Source organism: Erithacus rubecula (genome assembly GCF_903797595.1).
Source record: "Erithacus rubecula genome assembly, chromosome: 8".
Classification (NCBI taxonomy): domain Eukaryota; kingdom Metazoa; phylum Chordata; class Aves; order Passeriformes; family Muscicapidae; genus Erithacus; species Erithacus rubecula.
The window spans coordinates 13449469-13469171 of record NC_136659.1 but is presented as its reverse complement, the minus strand read 5'-3'; the positions used below and the strand labels follow the sequence as shown (position 1 = coordinate 13469171).

General features: G+C 36.7%; 1 protein-coding gene across 16 annotated transcripts in view; it reads left to right on the top strand.

Annotated features, from left to right (window-relative positions):
- The window catches only part of ABI2 (abl interactor 2), a 65174-nt gene that overhangs the window by 18475 nt on the left and 26996 nt on the right, over window positions 1-19703 (top strand). For 7 of the 16 annotated variants that reach the window (XM_079310921.1, XM_079310932.1, XM_079310930.1 and 4 more), the window contains exons 2-3: window positions 7765-7932; window positions 15693-15869. In XM_079310921.1, coding sequence (XP_079167047.1) covers window positions 7765-7932; window positions 15693-15869 — 345 coding nt within the window. Of the gene's footprint in view, window positions 1-7764; window positions 7933-15692; window positions 15870-19569; window positions 19588-19703 lie in introns of all 16 variants that reach the window. The other 9 variants (XM_079310926.1, XM_079310927.1, XM_079310934.1 and 6 more) reach the window with 2 other exon arrangements.

Below are 19703 nucleotides of genomic sequence, written 5' to 3'. Positions count from 1 at the left end.
TCTCAGTGTGTTTTGTTGCTCATGTTTTCTTTTGAATGCAGAATAATAGGAAGCTGTTAGAGAGCTTATGAGTGGGTTTGTGGCAGGGTGCGTGTGGAGAAGTGTTTCCCATTTGTGTCCAAAACGTTGTTTGCTTATGTTGCCTAATATTTGATTAATTCATAATGTTTAGGGTGCAGAATACATGTAAATGGGCAATGACTATAAGATCTCCTTAATTTTAAAAGAAAGGTGTATACATTTGAGTAGGCTAATCAAGTGATCAAGCCAGCCTTTTGTCTTTCTAAAATACTAACAGAAATACATATTTAGTCATTATATAATCATGAATAAGCACTTACAAAGAGACAGATGTTTGCACGCAGAGATGGATAGTATAGAGATGATGCTATTACAATTGACAGGAACAAAAAATTCTACTCTCAACTCCAGATACTGTGAAATTTTATATTAAAGAACATATATTAGAGAACAGGTAGACTGAGTTTTCCTGGGTACAAATAGAAAACATGGATTGTTCTACATCCAGAAGTAAAATTTGGGGTTTTTCTGTTGCCACAGAAATAAGTGCCTTGGAGCTCTATGACCCTTAGTTTTTTTTCTTAAACTCTGGGAGAGCTAGTTTCCCTCTCTTCTAACAGGTCAGTGATTGCTTCTGCTTCTTTTTGCCTCTTTCTCCTGTGTGTTAGTGACCAGCTCCTTAGGAATTGGTGAGTACATGTTTTTTGTCCTGGGAATGAGCAGTTCCGGTAGTGAAAGAGAAGTGAGGGATATTCTTTAGCAAGTATTTAATGAGCCAGTTTGTTAAAACAGAAAACTACTGTATTTTTCACTGACAGTTATGTAAGTTTTTGGCATGATTTTGACTTAATTATTGGATTAATGATGCTCAGTTTTCTTCTCAATCATTTTTTGTAGTTCACGGAAGGACCTCAGAAAGCACTTGGATGGGCTGAGCAAATGCCATCTGTGCAGTTGAATAAAAGTGTGTAAAATACTTAATTATGTATGAGGCTTTCAGTAACTTCAAGGAATTCAGCAACAATTAAAATGAAAAGGATGATATAAGAGCTCAATCTATTTTTCACAGGAAAACTGAAGTGTGCTTTGTCAGTATCACAGTTGGGCACATTTTGTACTGAATAATGCAAGCTTGTTGAACTCTAGCATGCAGCTTTTGTTCTTGAGGCTTCTTGAAGCTGATGCAACCTCAGCAGAAACCTGAGGGGTTTTTCTAGCTGGTCATAAGACAAATGCCAACTTGGGTTTGTGTTAACAGTAATCAAAAGAAACAACTGTTATATTGATTAAGTGAAACTAATATTCTGTCTTATTTTTATAATTCTATTATTAATTTTTTAATCACATATATTAAATAGGAGTTTGTTTTACTAAACAATACAGTTTTGAATAATAGCAAGAGATGCTGTATATGTTGGGGAATTGATTAGTATATTCTGAATATACTTTTTGTGTAGGTAGTCTGATGTCAAACTCTTCAACCTCAGCTTCCACTTTCATGCCTAAATATTACTTTACAAATCCATTGCACATTGAAGAATTGATTTGAGTATGAATGGAGATTTTTTTCCATTCAGAACTCTGTTTTCTAAAAGATGTGAAAGAAAATGGCCTCAGGAATTAAAAGCTCTATTTTTTTTTTGCCCCCTCTCAATTCAACATGAAGTATAAATCTTGGAAGAATTTTTTGTTGTAGTTATATTGATATTGAAGGCAGCAACTTATGTCAATGTTCTGTAATAAGAAACACAGTTTCTTTCTCAACTCATAGGTCCGGATGTTTTGGCTCAAACAGTAGAATTTGTGTAATTAGCCTGATTGCAGAACTGTGAACTTCCAAGTTGATGATGACTACTGGATAAATCACTTTTTTTAAAAAAATTTAGAACTATAGAAGAAAATAAATCTAGCTACAATAACCAAGTAAACTGTCAGTAGCTTTAAATGCTTCCTTTCATGCACCACTTTCAGACCTGTCTTGGAGCTCTTTCCAACTCATAGGAAATGTATTTTTCTGTTTTAATATGTTGCTATCTTTGAAGTCTTTCCTTCTAATTTAGTAGCATTGGTAGCATTTGAGCATTTGGTAGCATTTTTTCTTTTATCTAGTTTTATCCAGTTGGATGTTTTGTAAATCTTACTGTAGGTTCATGTTGCCTCCCATCATTTGTTTCTTTGTAGAATTACTCTATCCGTTAGTAGATGCTTTTCTATACAAAATTATTCAGGTTCTTAACAGGGGTGTAGCAGACCTTATCACTAGGATTTGGTTGATCACTCTTAGAGTGGGAGAATGCCTTAAATTCTTGATTTTTTTCTAGCCCTGCATTTTGTGCTCTATATGCGTGTAATAATTCCTTCTGCCCATCATATAGCCAAATAATTTTGTTGTTTTGGATACATTACTACATGCTTTATTTTCTCATCTGGCCCATTTAATATTTGTTTTTTCTTTATAATCTGTTTTTGAAATTGCTTGTAAAAATATAAAAGATTTTGTTTTCTTAGGCAGGAGAATAAAAACTGAGACATTTAATTCCTAAAGTAAAAGGATATTTTATATAGTCAGCAGTCCAGGCTATTTCTTATTCAAATCTGGTAATGTAATTGTGCAGTGTAAATGCAACTTCAGAGTGGGAAGCAAAAGTGATGCCTGGGCTCTGCATCCTGACATGAAAAGTAGTCATCCTTACATTTGCTGCAGGTTGAATGCCATGTAATTTCTAATGCTGCCAATTTGGTTTATACAATCTAGTAAAAAAATGAGCAGTATTGTCAGGTGTACATTTATGATCATTCCTGAGCTGTTAGTTTTAGTGTCCATTGTTGGACTGGCATGTGGAAGTGGAAACTGTTAATAATTCTCCAGTGTCTGAAAGCAAGAGCACATTGTTGCCTTGTGTGTGTAATACATGGCTTTTCTGACTGAATGTGAAGTCTGTGCGTTGGTAGCTGGCTTGAATGACTTTGATCTCCTGTTATCTAAAGCCCCAGTTCATATAGTGTCTGTAGTCTGTGCAGTACTCTCAGACTGGATTCATCCTCTGAAAGGTTTCGATGTTGTTGATAGCTTGTTTTGTTTCCTGGTGGAGACAAAATAACTGTTTCAATATTGGGCACTTCCCACAAGTGAAAAACACTCTTGGGGGAGAGCCAGGCAGAGCCTTGGCTGCTGCTGTGCCAGGTGCGTGGGGAACCGCCTCCTGCTGCTGTGGGGAGCATCTCCCAGCAGGAGTGACACTGTCCCCACCCCATATGTGGCTGGCAGGAGCATCAGGTGAGCTCTGTGTGTGCCTCAAAATGGTGCTCTTACTGCTGAGAGCAGGAGAAAAGGATGCTGCCTTGTGACTCACATGGACGCCTGATACGTGCATTGTGTGCAGAAAAATGATAAACTGAATAGGTGCTAAGCTGCTGCCTGGAAATTCTGTAACGTGGACACAGAAGACATGATCTAAGTATTTCTATTTCAGGTTGTGAAGATGATCCAGCTGTGATACTCAAGTATTTTAACATTGTGTGAGAAGGGAAAACTACAACTTTTAAGAGGTGGAGAGAGAGCAGTATTCTTAACACAGTTAATGGAAAAATATTAAGGGAAACATGGGACTCTGCACAGTTTGCAGGAAGAAAACTGTAGGTAGTGGAGGGCTGGAAAGTTCCAGCACTTGTTCTAGTGCAATGTAACGCAATGATGTTCCAGCACTTGTCCCTTTTCTAGCTAGCAAGCTCAACAACTCTGGATAGTTCTTCTCTCTTTATTCTTGATTGTATCCTTCCTTGTGTTTCTCTGACTATGCAGTGGTTTGGATGAGGCAAAACTTCTATTGTGGTTCATGGATCAGATGATTTTCATTTGGGACGTGCCTCCTGATCTAATTACAGCAGATGGAGTGCACACTTGATGTTGGGACATCTACTGTGACAGGTGCTGCTGATTAAAGTAAGTCCTGAGTCTCTGTCGCATGACAGTTACTCAGACCATAATTCACTGTGTTGCTTTGCTTTTTCTTTGTGGCATCTACGTAGTTTTGCTAGGGGTAGTGTTTGCAATTTTGCATGTCAGGGTAGATAATGGAAGTGACTGCAGTTTAAAACAACTATTTGTTTCTAAAGATAGTTATAAACTAGATCAAATGTTCAGTCTGCCAGGTGACCCTGCATAGACAATGGAGCAGGTATGTTATGTCTAGGAATAAGAGGATCCCTGTGTTGGCAGTGTTTCAGAAGACTTACTTGTCAAACAATAGCTTTGATTTCTTAAATTTACTATCCATTAAAAAATACAGATCAAACTGATGTAATGGATGAAAGCATTGCTTTCCTAATAGTTGTGTGTGGATAGATGTTACGAGCCTGTATTTTTTCATAGACATGCATAATTTTATGTGTGTGAGTGCTAAAGATACTTAAAAACTGAAATGGAGAGACACTCAAAGGTCTGCTTCATGGAGTTTAATTTAGATCTGGTCACTGAAAACACTTGCTATCAGTGCTGGATCATGCTGAGCACAATGTCTCTGAGAACTCAAGGGCTTCCAAGTTAATATGCTTAAGTATGCATAGGAACAAGTTTTCTTGTTATAGTGAACATAGAGCATGTTTCTCTTGGTTTTGATATTCTTCACAGAAACAGTATTCCATACGTTACTGAAACTACTGTAGAGAGTCTTAACTGATATTTTTTTCTTTCACTGGAGAATTTTGGTAGGTGTGGGTATTGAAATAACTTTTTGGCTGCCTTACAGTCTGATGTGAAGCATATTGGCTGATATTTTGGTGTTAGTAAGATCAAGAGTATCTGAACTTAGACTGCTGAGGATTATGTTTGAGTTTTGTTACTGATAACTTGAAACCATTATCTTATTAGCTGAAATCCCTTTATTTACATAGTTATATACTCAGTGAGCATGGCAGCATTTGCAAGCGATGTAATTTGGTGTCCATGTGGAGTGTAAATAGGGATCTTGTTACATAGGAGCATGTGATAAGATACCATATCTCAAAATCTACTTATCAAATTGAAAGATGGATTTCATGCTAAACACAACTTAGCATTTCAAGTTAAATCTTAACTGACATTCATTGTTATATTTCCACAGGAAAACTTAAGATTTTTCTGTAAGTATTCTAGAGTTTTTAACTATTGCTGTGAGTTATTCAGGTTTGCATATCTTGAAAGTTTTCAGGGTAAACATGATTGTTTTAAAATGCTGTCACTAATTATTTTTTCTTCTTTTGAAATAGATCAACAGGAGTAGGTTCAAATAGTAATTTTAGTTTGAACAGTTTCTTCACAGGAAGAAAGTTCAAACTTCCGTTTTTCTGTGCCAAATGTGAGTGGAGTTTCCCTCAGAGAATTTTGGGCTCTGTAAAAAGGCATATAGAGCAAATCACAGTTATCATGAATTAGACACCTCAATCAAATGGATTTTTGTGCTAATAACTGTTCCAAAGTAGTTTATAGTATTGTTTGATGAGATTTTTAATGCATTTGAACATTGAGAAGTCAATTCTTTGTTGGTTTGAACTGGGGATGACTTGGATTTAGCTATTAGGTTGCATCCCTGGAAGGACTAGCTCTGAACATGCATTCATATTCGTGCTTCTTTAAGCAGAAAAACCATAGCAGAGGCCCGTAATATTTAAAATTACAGATAGTTTTCCTTTTGTTCTCAAATACTTTGTCTGTTAATGGAGAAATACTGTGTTTACTGGGTTATACACATCTTATCTGAATATGCAGTGCTCTAATGGAAATCAGCATTTTCTGCTTCTATAAATAGATTGGCATCAGCTGCAGAGCAAAACAGGCGAGCTCCTGGTCACTTTTATTATTGCCATTGAGAAATGGTTTGAATGGCTGTGGAGTGTGCCTGCTGCAGGGGAGTAGTGTGCAGGCTGAGCTGGGGATATAAGCAGGGAGAGGGGGAGAAAGTGTATTTACAAGCCAGCAATGTGAGAATACACTTTGGTAAAGAGCTTGCTGGTCCTTCATTTGGGAATTCTTAAGTTGGGTTTCAAGCTCCTTTATGTACAAGACATACTCAGCTGGTTAAAAGTCATTGAGTTCTCAAATGAGATCTGGGGATAGCATTTTTCTAACTTCTTTATAGTTGAATATAAGGCAGTTTTCATAATCGTGCTCTGTTGGAGAATATCCTCATACTGTGCCCTGAGAAGCTCCTAAAATTTTCAGTTCCTTCTTCTGTTGCTCTTGTTTTGTCTTCTGCATGGAAGAGAGACGTGGGTAAAATGTTCACCTCCTGAAGCATTCCTCCTTCCTGCCCCATGGAGGCAGCTCTTGGATGAGGAGCAGCTGCAGCTCTCCTCCTTCTTTGTAGATGAATAACTGGTACCACTGCAGCCTGACAACTGGCCAGCTAAATTACTGGTGGTGTTTATGGGCACAGGAATTTGCCAGAAAAGAGAAAATACTGATTATCTTTCGTGTGAGCATTTAAATGAAGTCTTGTGCCTGTGTTTACATGTGTGGGATTTTTATTTTGCCCTTCAAAGTTAGCAATCTTCTTTTAAGAATCTTACTTCAAGGTCTTGGGAAAACATACTGAGCTGTAGGAATTGTTTTCCTGAAATACACATATGCTTACTTTTTGTGTTTTTCCAAGTACATATAATGCAGTGGATGTTAGATTCAGCTTGTGCTGAAAGATATGGAATGACTTTATATTCTCTCTTTAATAGCTGCACATTTCTTGAATATTGATACCCAACCTATGTGAATAATATAAAAAGCCAAGGAAATAATGAAATACAGTATTATAATGACAGGTGGGAGTAGAGAACATTTATCAGCCGTTGTTTTAGAAACAGCTGCATTGGCCTGTGAGAAGGCTAAAGATCACCTAAAAGTGAAGTTCACTGCATACCAAAGCCTTGGAAACTGGAAAGTTTTAACTTAGCCTCTTAGTTGTATGTTTTACCAGTGCTTTAATCTGTATTCTTTGTACTGACTTACATCTTAGCGATATTAACTATTTTTCAAGGAGAAACACAGAACCCTAACAATTAAATTCTTAGCTTATTATTTTTAATGCTGTTTGAAATGTATATATATTTTTAAATTTCTAATGGATATCTTGTCTGTTGATAGCCTAAATACTTTCAGGTGCTCTACTACTAGAAAAATGGATCATACAAATTTTTCATAGAAAAAAGTATTGACAATGTGACAAAGTACAAAATGTTTAAGAAGAAAACATGAACTTAGTATTTTTAAAAACGATTCCTCTCACTGTATTCAGCTACCATTTTATGGGAATATAGTTCATTCACTGTGAATAATGACCATTTGTGACAATGATTAGGAGAGATGCGGAATGAGCTGTTTGGCGGCTCCTTGTAGGCTGTTATGAGTTCTAAATGAATCACAAAGCTTAGAAAAACAAACCAGTTCTAAATAATATAAAATCTAGGAGAAATAAATAATAAGTGTCTCAGAGTGCTTTTCAAGTAAATTACTAAAATACTGAATAAGAAGTTGAACCTTTTTCAAGAAAAATCCAAGTATATTTCTAGAAAAAAGGAGTTTATTCTTCTTAGAAAATGTAGAAAAATCTTAAAATACCAAGGTATATTTCATGATAAGATAGTAACTTTTATTTAGAATTAGTTTGATTTAATATAATTAGTTGTCTTTAAAGACAGGCAAAAGGAGTTAATTCCAAGAATCTTTGCATGAAAGACTTTATACTAAATAAACCTTTTCTTTCTGTTTTTCAGTCAGCAGATAAGCAGCGAGCCCTGGAAGAAACCAAAGCCTACACTACACAGTCGTTAGCGAGCGTAGCCTATCTGATCAACACTTTGGCCAACAATGTTCTCCAAATGCTGGATATCCAGGCATCCCAGCTTCGGCGCATGGAATCTTCAATCAACCATATTTCACAAGTGAGACTTCTTTCTTTTGCCTTTGATATTCCATAGCAAGTGAAACTCTGAATTGACATCTTGTGAGCGAGAAGAATTTAAACAGAAGGATGCATTTCTTCTCCTATTCATTCTGGGATTAGGTCTCATGATGTGGTTCTATACCAGTGTTAGTATGAGCATTTTACATACCAAAGCCAGTTAAATGCATTCTCAGCCAGATTATTGTTTGGAGAGGGGGTCATTCTGTGTAAGTGAAAAGCACCTAAAAGTTGCTAATGGTAAAATGAAAATATTATGTTAAGAAATAAGAAATGGATGGTGGGAAACAATACTCATCATCTTTTCACTTATTCTGTTGCTGTAATACTGGCATCTGATGACAAAAACAGTTTGCTCCTGGCTTTTCTGAATAAAATGTACTTTGCAGTGACATGAACAAAAGCCAAAATTAATGTTTCAGCTTGTGTATGGCTGCAGAACTCCTGCAGTTGTTTGCAGTTTTTCTGAGCAGCAATAAACTAAGCTACTATAATCAGGAACCCAGGTTCAATCACCACATAGATGAGAGAATTTTGACTGCCAGAGTGGGCTGAGAATGAATGATAGATAAAAGTGCAGATTTACCAGCCACTGCTGGATTAAAAGAAAAATTAAAAACAATGATACAGCAGTTTTTGAGTTTTGTGTCTGTTTACTGAGTATTTCATGTCTTAGTTGGCCACTACATTTTGGCTACTAGGGTTTCTTGATCTCCATGTGATAATATAAATGAAAATAAAGAGTATTGTGGTATTTAGGAAAACATTTGAAAGTAGGGGCTGTGTAAGGTAGGAAATAAGTAGATGGATTGGATCTATTTGAACCAGCAAAAGAAGTGAGTAATTTTATGCTGTTTTAGTGGGCTGAATTGCCTCTGATTGGGTCAGAGGAATCCCAGGGCAAGTACAAAGAAAGAGGTGGGGAGGATTTTCTGTTTTGATAGTGCTGTGCTATTAGTTGCCTCAGTTGTCTCATGGATCTGCATCAAAAATAAGCTGGAAGTTTGATTTCTTCTCTAAATGCTCCATGTTAATCATTATGTAGACAAGTAAATTAATTTTTTTTTTCCCCAGAAAGTGTTACGAATTACCCTGTGTATGCCTGTGCTATAACTATATGCTCTGTGTGTTTGTGCTTCCTCTCAGGCTAGTGCCAGCTCACATATGTTCCAACTCTTTGAGAGCCTGACGCAAAAGACAGTATATTTTACATTTCATGAATATGGAAAACTCATTTTGTCACACAGCTTCTGTAAAGTAGCTTTTGTGGAAAGGGTCATAGCATTTTAGATTTTTTCCTCCTGAGATGATGGCATTAGTGCAGACTGAGCGCTAGGTTAGATTGTCTTTGACCTTTATACAGCACAGCTAGTTATTTAAAATAGAGCACCAGATTAGCAATACCCCAACACCTAATGAAGATGTGTCTGCAAAATTTTCATAGATTGAGCTTGAACAACCAAACAAAAAATCTCTGGTCTTTTTTTAAAATACAGCTGTAAAATTGAAAATCTGGTTTGTTTGGGGGCATTTTTTTATGTGGCTTGTTTCGTGGTTTTTTTTGAGCCTGCATCATATGTAGGATCCTCCTCAAATTTTTATGGAAGAAATAATATCAGAGGAGCAGACAGTATTTAAATTTTGGATATTACATACATGAAGTGTATTGATCCAAGGAACTTTATTAAGTGGAGTTAATGTGTTTGGAAATGGCTTCCTCCCTTAGTACCAAGGTTATAGATGAGTGTGTTATCTGTCAAATTTCCATGGTTGTTTTTCTTAAAAAAAAATAATTTACATAATTTTTCTGTAAATATTTTTTTTTTCAATGAATTTGGCTATACTTCTAAAATTAGCCTAATATGTGGAAGGTTCCCTTGATAATTATTTTGGGTGTAAAGTTCACTGAGCTTTTTCCTAACAGTATTTAAAATGCTTTGTGGTGTAATACTCACTGCCAATTAGGATTTCAGCCAGCCTGACTGAAATTAGTGTCAGTAGCATAAAACAGAAAACAGATTGGTTTTGATCAGTAGATCTTGGTATTTAAGTTTAGAAAACATTATATGCAAATTGTGATATCTGGGTGGAATCCTGCTTGTAATTCTGATTTGGGATTCTACATACTCTCCAAAGAGAGCAGAATCATTTGGCGCTTGGTACAAAAACTTTTCCCAAAGTGCTTGTTTTGTACAAGTAGCTCAGACTGGGAGAGGTGTGATTAACTCAGCAAGATAAAATGCTCTGGTCCTTTATTTATTGGTGGAGCATCAATTTATATCCCTTTCTGTGTTTCCTTCTAAATGTCAACCTAATCAAAGAGCTTGAAAAGGAAGCTGATAATAATTTTTGCTTTTTCAAATTATATATAGGCTGTGAATAAGGAAATTGTTACTATTGAAACTATTTTTATGCAAGTGATTAAATCCTATTGGTTTAAGAATTAGAATTATTTTGGTTTGGTCTGAAAGCTGATGAATCTATTCTTGCTTGCCTTCTTGAATCTTGTCCAGAGCTAGATGATACATAATGTTTCATATTTGACTAAGAATTTAAATCTTAAATACAGATCGTATGTACAAATATTTATACTTGTTAAAAAAACTACCTTCCAGCTTTCAAGTTAGCAGTCACTGTGATACCTTATTAACATCCAAATTCTTTAATTTGATCTGGCAGATTTTCAGGTTTTAATACTGATGAGAAATGTTTTTTCTGGTTTAGTTACAGAATCTGTTACTCAGCAAGGTAATTTTAAAAAGTCTGCTGCTAATTATCTAAACAAGCACATTATCACAAAGATGAGTGGTAGTGGTGAGTTTTCTGCAGTGGCACTGTGTTGTGGGGAATTCTGCTACATCCTCCCCTTACAGAGCTGACTGCCACACTCTTGGCTGTGAGAACAGGCACTGAATAGACTGCAGGCTTGGATTCTCTGCAGGCAGCAGGTGCTGCTTAGCTGGGCTGTAGCAACATCTGTGAGCTGCTCAGTGTCTGCAGGGAAGTTCACTTCGACTTTCCACTGAAAAGTCAATAAAAATTTGTCACCTTTCTCAGTTGTCTTATTCTTGCAAGGCACAGGAATAGCAAAACATGTTAAAAATGGTGATGCAAGGCCAATTTTGCACAGTGCATCTTCCTGTTTATGGAACAAGTAGCATTTCAGCGTTTTTGTAGCATCTCTTTTTTTTTTGTGTATAAATTGCATGCAACTTGAGACAATTAATGTCACATTTCTAACATGTCAATATTTGGCAGTTATTAATTTTAAAGTAAAAATCCGGTTTTCAAGGTAATTTGCAATCAATTTGAATTGCATCATATTAATAAGATTAATAAAAGCCCAACAATACTATATGTAAGCAACATTTTCTTCTGAGATTTTTGAAACTGAATTTTAAAAGCCCAGAGTAACAGACTGACAGTTAATTTATATATTTAAGTTAGAATGATTTGAGAAGATGAAGAAATGAAGGTTTCTGGAGTCTCTTGTCTCTGAAATTTCACTGTAATTCAGACTTTCAGCATGCTGTTGTGGTTTAACTCCAGCTGGCAACTAAGCACCACATGGCTGCTCACTCATTCCCCCTTACCAGGATATGGGTAGATAATCATAAGGGTAAAAGTGAGAAGACTTGTGGGTAGAGATATCTACAGTTTAATGATGATGGTGATAACAATAATATAGAAAGCTGCTACTGAAGAGAGAAAACCCAAGCAGAAAGGCTGCAGATGGGAGCAGCTGCTCAGCAGCAGCTGACACAGCCAGGCAGTCCCCAGGCAGCCGTGCCCAGCCAGGCTCTCCCAGGTCAGCCTGGCCCTGCTGGCCATGGGGCCACATGGAGCGTTGTCCCCTGGTCAGCAGGGCCAACTGTCCTGGCTGTGTCCCTTCCCAATTTGTGGTGCACCCCAGGCTACCCAGTGCTGGGTGGGATGGGGAGCAGAAAAGGCCTTGGCTCTGCAGTCACTGCTCAGCACTAACTAAAACATCCTGGGGTTATCAGCTCTGTTTACAGCACTAATCCAAAATATCACCCCATACTGTGAAGAAAATTGATTCTGTCCCAGCCAAAACTAATGTTAGTTAAATGCTAATTTTCAATACTTTGGGAAATTTTGTTTACTGGTCGAAGAGAGTATTTCTCAAAACTCAGTGACTTTTAAGTGAACTGGTAAGTAGTGTTAACTTTCCCAGAAATCATTACTTTTTTGTTTTTGTTTTGTTTTAATATTTGCAGATCTTGAGACTGGCTTTGTTGAATTCAGTATGAAAACCTAATGTTTCAAAATGGCCGGAAAATTCCTAATAGAAAAAAATGCAGTGGTTCGTACTTATTTTTCCCCTTATGCTGTCCCTCAGCTATTGCAGGGATCTTGGAAAGCATATGAAAAGATGATAGTAATGAGCGTAGCCTCTAACAAACTGTCACTTAAAAGCTTTTGCTAAAATTGATGGAGCTATGTGAAAAAAAATTTAAAAAGCATAATAATGCTGTCAGGCATCCAAAATTTCTTGTTAGACAACAGGGTTTTTAGTTGTAGAAGGGCACAGTGTATCCCTTCTGCTTTTCCTAACAGAGTTTTCAAGCCAGGTGTTCTGTTAGTCCAGCTCTAACCCCAGAAACTTCTCATTAGAACTTTCTAAACTGATGAATAAACATTTTGGTGCATTCTCCTGCCTTGATAAGGGATTTATGTTAGTACTGGAGGTAATAATTACCTATATGTTAGGGATAAATGTTTTCATTTTCTTCGGTAGCAGGTTAATCTTTGTTACCTTCTCTACTAATGGAATACCACAGTGCTCCTTTGTGCTATTTTATGGATGCCTTAGGATCTCATGACTTCCATAGTCTACTAAACAAGAAAATAAAATGTCTGGAAAATGGCCAGCATAATGCTTTTCAATACCAGTTTAGACGTGTGAACCAGAATTAGGTGCAGTTTGTATACTTCTAGTCATTCCATAGCTATTCAAGTTAAAAGAGATGTTGTGAATCATAATGCAAGAGAAATCCCACCAGATGAGCTTCAGGTTTTAATTAGGTTTTATGCACTTCATTGTTTGTTCCTGTAGTCATGCCTCATGATCACCATAGTCCTTAAGGAAGGTTTTAGCCCTGCCTCCTATTGAAAACCCACTCTTCATTCACAGCAACAGCTTTGCACTGTGCCAGGATACCATTGCTACATTAACATGAGCATTAAATATCTGTACTTGCATTGTATTAGTAGATAATTACATAAGAAAGTACTGGAAGAACATATTCAAAGTTGCAGAGTTCTAGCACTTGAAATAGAAAGTGAGAAAATCATCTTGCCAACCCTGAACTAATAACTTCCTTTTTGATTTGTGGATTGAAATTATTGGCTTTGAGTGCAATACTCAAGGCATGAAGCTGGTTTTGAAGGACCAGATTCAGACCCATAAGATTTTGGTGTTCCACTTCATCCTGAAGTCCAGCTGCTGTTGCAGCTGAAGATTTTTAACATTCTACTGAATGGTATCAGAGGCTTGTGAGACAAAGAACATATAAGAGTCATGTCTCTGCAGGTCTCCAGTGACATGTCTAGACCACAGATGAAGTCTGCAGTACAGAATGAATTTATCAGTGGTGTCAAAAATGAGACTGTTCTCCCAAGCTGTTGCCATCATGTATGTGCCTCTGAGATGAGGGGTCTGTGGACCTTCTATTCCAGAGTGTGTGCTCCTGGTCCCTATACTGCAAAAGCAAAGGTCTAGCAGAGAGAAGGGATAAAAGCCTGAGATGGAAGATGAAATCTTACATCTTACCCTGATGCAGAATGGTGGACTTTAGGTACTTTGGCCTGGAAAATGTTGATGTGCTGTGTTTGCACTTGTGCTTGTACCATAAATACAGCACTGTAAGAGCTGTGAAGATCTGATCTGTGCTGCTGTATTGGGGGTTGGTGTATAGTCCTGGTCATCTTGGGGGGATTCAGAAAGGACCTTGGCAAATTCATTGGAGAGTGGTTTAGTTGCTAAGTTAGTTGTAGAAATACGTGTTTGTTACACTTGTGTGAACCGTGAATTTCTGCAGAATTTATATATTGTCCACATCTGGGTGGGTTTTTGTGTGAGTGTCTCAGATAGTTTAACTACCCCCATTAAATTTCAAATCATTGCTCAACAAACTTGAGCTTTCCAAAGAGAGATTTGTCAATACATTTTGACCTTACAATCTGTTTTTCTGTAGTTTTTTTAAGAAATAGCTATGTACCTATAGTGGAAACCTTACAGTTCTAGGCAGGGGGAAGTAGAGGTGGCAGAATGTACATGACAAAGCTCTAGTCAGTGCTTAATTTTAGCAAAGTTAAAACTTGGAAATATGTTGCTGGGAAATACTAGGCAATCTTGATGATAGTATTGTAAGATCACATATAATGTCCAAGATATTTTCCTGGAAATAATGCAAAGAAAAAACTTCTTGGAAGTAGTTTGGGGGTTGGTTAGGGTTTCTAAAAATTTTTTTTTTTTACTTTTAAAGGTTGTGGTGATGATTCATTATTAACTTGTTTTGCTATTGGTAGCAGCTTAAAACAGTGTAGCCAGCCTCACTGCCCCAGTGCCTGCCCACAGAAAAATAAAATTAGTCAAAAATGTGTGTTAGGAAAATGAGTTCTCATTTATACATGTTCTCCAGTTATTGCAAAGCCTGGTTCGAAACTGAAAAGTGTTTCTGGTGCCATTCATGATCACTGAAGTGGTAACAAGAAATATATGAGTGCTTAGAAATCCTTATGTCCTTATGGTGGTGGTTCTGGCTGTTTATACTTTTGTTTTTTATCCTGTAGCTAAAAGTTTTGTTCACTGTTTAGCACAGTTTATTTTTTTTTTCCTATATTGAAAGCTGCTTTGTGAGCAAGCAATTAATTTTGGTTTAAATAAGTCAAGGAGCAACATGGCCCATGATTTAAGAGATTATATTTTCCTGGAAGAGATAGACTTTCTGATAGCCTTTTCTTACTCTTGTTACCTAACAAGATTCATGTACATGTTTTTAGGCAATGAATTGTCAGCAGGACTTTTTCTTACACCAAAGATTCTTTACTGATTTTAGTATATGAAGGAAGAGATTTCCAGTGTTTGCCCTAGGCATCCAAAGGGAAGACAATGGCTTTAACCTTTGGTTTTATTGTGGATAAATTAGTGTGGAACACATTCTAAAGTCTAATAATTGCTTTGTGATGAGTGAGTTGTAATGACCAAAATACTTTCTCCATTTGTCTAAGGGAAATTTTATTCTATCACAGGCTTATCAGTCCTGATTTAGCAAACTTTTACAGTGTAAGAAAACCTGCTTATGGTTTGTTTTTCTGGTCTTAAAATTAAGGTTTGGGAAGGCATTCATACACTTCATCTAGTTGAAGCCCATGTCAAAGACTAGCTTAGACAGTAATTGTAAAATAAAAAAAGATAAGTGAAGGGACTTATAAAACAGTGTCAGTAAATTGATGTGTACTACTAAGAATGGAAAGGAGAAACTGAAAGAACAAGGCTAACAGAAAACCCAAAGAACCCCCAGCTATTAGTGGGACTTTAGAGGTAGCAAATTCAGCAGTAAGTTGAAGAAAGATGATGTAATCAAGTATATGTAGTGATGTGTTTAGTACAGTCTAGAGATCTTCGAAGCATTAGAACTGATTGAATTTTTTTTTAATACTGACTCTGTATTCCAATGCATACCACTGTTAGTAAATACACTGCGTCTTTTGTAGACGGTGGACATTCACAAAGAGAAAGTTGCTAGAAGAGAAATTGGTATCTTGACTACAAACAAAAACACCTCAAGAACTCACAAAATCATTGCACCAGCTAACTTGGAGCGACCAGTTCGCTACATCAGGAAACCTATTGATTATACAATTCTAGATGATATTGGACATGGAGTGAAGGTAGGTGATATTGTTAAAACAGCCAAACTGCAAATTCATTGTCTTTGTATATTTTCAAAATAACCTGATGCTTTTCATGGTAATATACCAGTTTCTCCTTACCTGGACCATGTGTCTATAAACAAGAGAGGAGTCCTGTCCGTTTTCCAATTGTCCCTTCCCCTTCTCTTGCCCCAGTGTTTCTAAATGTTTCAAACTCACTGAATCTGATTTCTAACTGGCACTGTGAGTCTCAATTTTTAAAATGCTTCTGAATATCAGCTTGTGTGATGCTGCTATTATTGTTTGGGTTAGTTGCCAGGGATATATGTGGGGACTGAAGGGCTAATGACCATCACTTTTCTGCCTGAATTAGCACCACAGAGTGTGATCCAGCTGTAATTGCCACTGGTTTACTTTGATGTTCATGCAAAGGAAGGGTTTGCATGAGAAGTGTTATGAGCTCCCTTTTCTTCTTTCTGTTATATACAAACTCAGTGATGTGCTTTGTTAAAGGGAGTTCTCTATAACTTTTGTGCCATATGGGGTTTTGGGATGGGAATATCACTGCCAAGTTTAAAGCCAGCTGGTTTTTCCTTTCAAGATTAGGAAAAAAGAAGAAATTTCAGGACAGAGATCAGACAGAGATGCAAAGATGCAACTGGTGGCTGTTAGATCAATGTACACAGCAACAGTGATAATCATATTTGAGGTTAGATATATGTTTTTAAAAGCACATCCTGAATACACAGTCATAGCAGGTGTGAGCTCATTGTTAGCTTGTGCTGCCAGGAAAACAAGTATGGAAATGAGAACACGGACAATATTAAAGTTCCAGGAAATGAAAGGTAAATAACACAAAGTGATGTCATTTTTACAAGGCACACTAACAAATCTGTAAACCGACTAAGTAGCAGTAAGGTAAGATGCTTCTTCCAGTCAAAGTACACCAGAATTTCTTTGGTTTCACTTGTAACTGGATTAGGTTGTCTCTGTTGTCCTATTTGATTTGTCTGCTTGGTGGCCTTTTAAATGGCAATAAGTAGTTTAACCTAACTTTTAAAATTCAAATTCCGAGGAATTTGATTTAAATATCTTTCCCAAGCAATTTTACTTAAGGTCTTTTCAATGTCCTGCTTGTTAACGAAAAGTCTCTTTCCCCCCATTTCTTACCCAAAGAATCGACCTCTGAACAGATTTTGTAAAGGACAGACAAAAAAAGCATACCCAACTTTAATAACTTCAGTTTTGACTAGGAAACTGTTACCAGTTGTGTGTTAAAATCTGCCAACAGTATTGAATTTATGCACGTCAGCAGATCTTCTGGGTATGGATGGAGCACATTAACCTGTAGGATTGCCGTTGCTAGTATTTTAATCATCACTTTTTGTTTTAGGGACATCGTTTTAGAACTCATTAAAGAGTAGTTTTTAATTGCTCTGCAGCACAATCTTATTTAGCACTGGCCCTAATTCATTATAATTGGTATCCCACTTACCTCAATGTAGCAGTCATACTAAGATGCAATGAATTATGTTCCTCTAAAAGAACATAGTTCATCGAATGGATGGTGACTTGAGTGTGCTTTACATCCATTTTTCATGCTTGTGATAGACTTAAACACAGTGCATGGTAAACATAATTTATCTAGAAAATGATGAAGTTTTGTGTACTTGTAAAACAATCAGAGAGCTTGAAGTCATGCTATCCTTAAGATTGTAAATGTATTCCAGTCAGGTTAATCCTGTGTTTAGGACAGAGAAAAGAACACCTCTCTTGCTGATGGGGGGGGAAAAGGTGGCCAGTTGTACTTATGAACCTGCAGTAACTGCAGGTGGATTTGAGTAACTACAAGTTAGTTTATTAGACCTCTGACTGTTGGTCAGAGAGAAACAAAACATGTAGAAGCTTTAAATTTGCCTATATGTAGCTCTTCATCGTTGGAGCTGTGATACTTTTCCCTTCAAGTGAGCATTCAGGAGTTGTTGCATGAACAGTGTTAAAGTTTCAGTTAGCATCAGGATTCCTCAGTCTGCATTCTTTGTCCTTTTTCTGCTGAAGTGCTTCTGCTCTAGTACTTGGACCCAGAATTATGTATTTTTAGGACAGGCAGAATGCTGATGCAGCAGACATTCATTGCAACCCCTGAGAAAGATGGCAAGCTGAACAGAAAAATACAGGAGTAAAAGGGAGGATTCTTGGCTGAGAAATTCAGTATGCCATGCTGAGAGAAGTGGTACAGACCCTTAAGCATTTTATTCCTTCCATTCAGAAATTTGAAACATAGAGGAGATGATGTTCAGGAAGGGTTGCTCTATAGTATGGTTTATAAATAGATATGAGAGAATTCAAGTGCCTCTGTATCATCCCAACAGTCTCTCCTCATCTTCCCTCCCTGAAGCTACAATGCTGCAAAAATCTAAAGAATCTTTTGTGTGAAAGAGACTTGCTTTCAGTTTTTTCAAATGTTTCCCAAGTTGTTCCCAACAAAGAGTTGTTTACTCAAGAGAATGGGAAAAAAATAAGTGCTCCCTTCAGACAGGTGTGTATTAAGGCATTGAAGTTATCAGGCAGTGCTGCTGAGGTTGCTGCAGATGGATCTTCCACTGCAACTGCCACACTGTGGCCAGTACAGGGGAACTGGGTTTTCCAGTGTAGCTGTATGAGGCAGAGACTGTATTGGTTAATTGATCCACAGAACTTCAAACTCAAGGACAGGAGATTTTCTAGTAAATCAGATTGTGTTTCTTTTCAGTACCGCAGGGTCTCTCCTAAATCGATGGAACAAATTAGTCACTCTGGATGCTCTACTATTTATACAAATATTTAAATAGTTATTTACTTGAATATTTAAATATTTACCTGAATATTTACTGTTCTGTGCTGCAGAAAGTGTAACAAATTTAATGATATATTTGGATGAATTGAACTAAAAATCATTAGCTGAAGATCATTCAAAGGGAAAGACAAGTAATTTTAAAAGAAATTTTTATGGAGAAAGATGATGTATGGTATTGTGCCAGTGAGATGCAGAACTTAGTGTGAAAAAGCAAGCACTTAAGTTTTAAAGTAAGGTTTTGCTGTTGGTTAATGTCAATTTATACTTTAGGAAACGTGGATAAGCGGTACAGTATCTAAAAAAAGTGCTGTACTTCTTACAAGATGTGATAATTTGCTCTTGATCTTTGTTCAGGAGAGATGTCATGGCATCAAGTTAACGAACAGCATTTTCTAGAAAAGAACATACATTAGCTTATTATGTTAGAAGCTTCCATTTCAGCTACTTGTAAAAGTGCTAATGCATGTAAACAATTTAAATGAGCTTGGGCTCATTTTGAAGGCTAGTCTTTGACAGCTCAAATAAATTTATCTCTGAAATTAATCCATCTAGATCTCATGATACATTTTGAAAGAAGCTGCCTTTTTGTTAGCACTGTAAGAACTTGAGTAAATAGTGTACAAGCATTTGAATGTTAATTTTAAAGTAATAATTTAAAGGCTTTGTGGTCAATGTATATTAGAAGTTTCAGCTTGAAGATCTTTTGTTCATGACATTCTGCTTTAACCACTCTTTCTATGATCTACTGATACATTATTTTGTTAATGCTGAATGCTTAACTTTTTTCTTTCTATTTCCTTTCTCTTCATATCCTGAAGTTCCAACTAACCTTTCAATGCTTTTTTTCCTTACCTCTTTTATTTGCTCCATTTATGCATTAAGTGGTTGCTTAGATTTAAGGTAAGAAACCCCAGGGCTGGATTTCCATTCTTCCTCTGAGATTATTACACACGGGGAGATGATTGACATCAATGCTACCGATTGTTTAAAACAACACCCGCTCTCCCTTCTGTGTC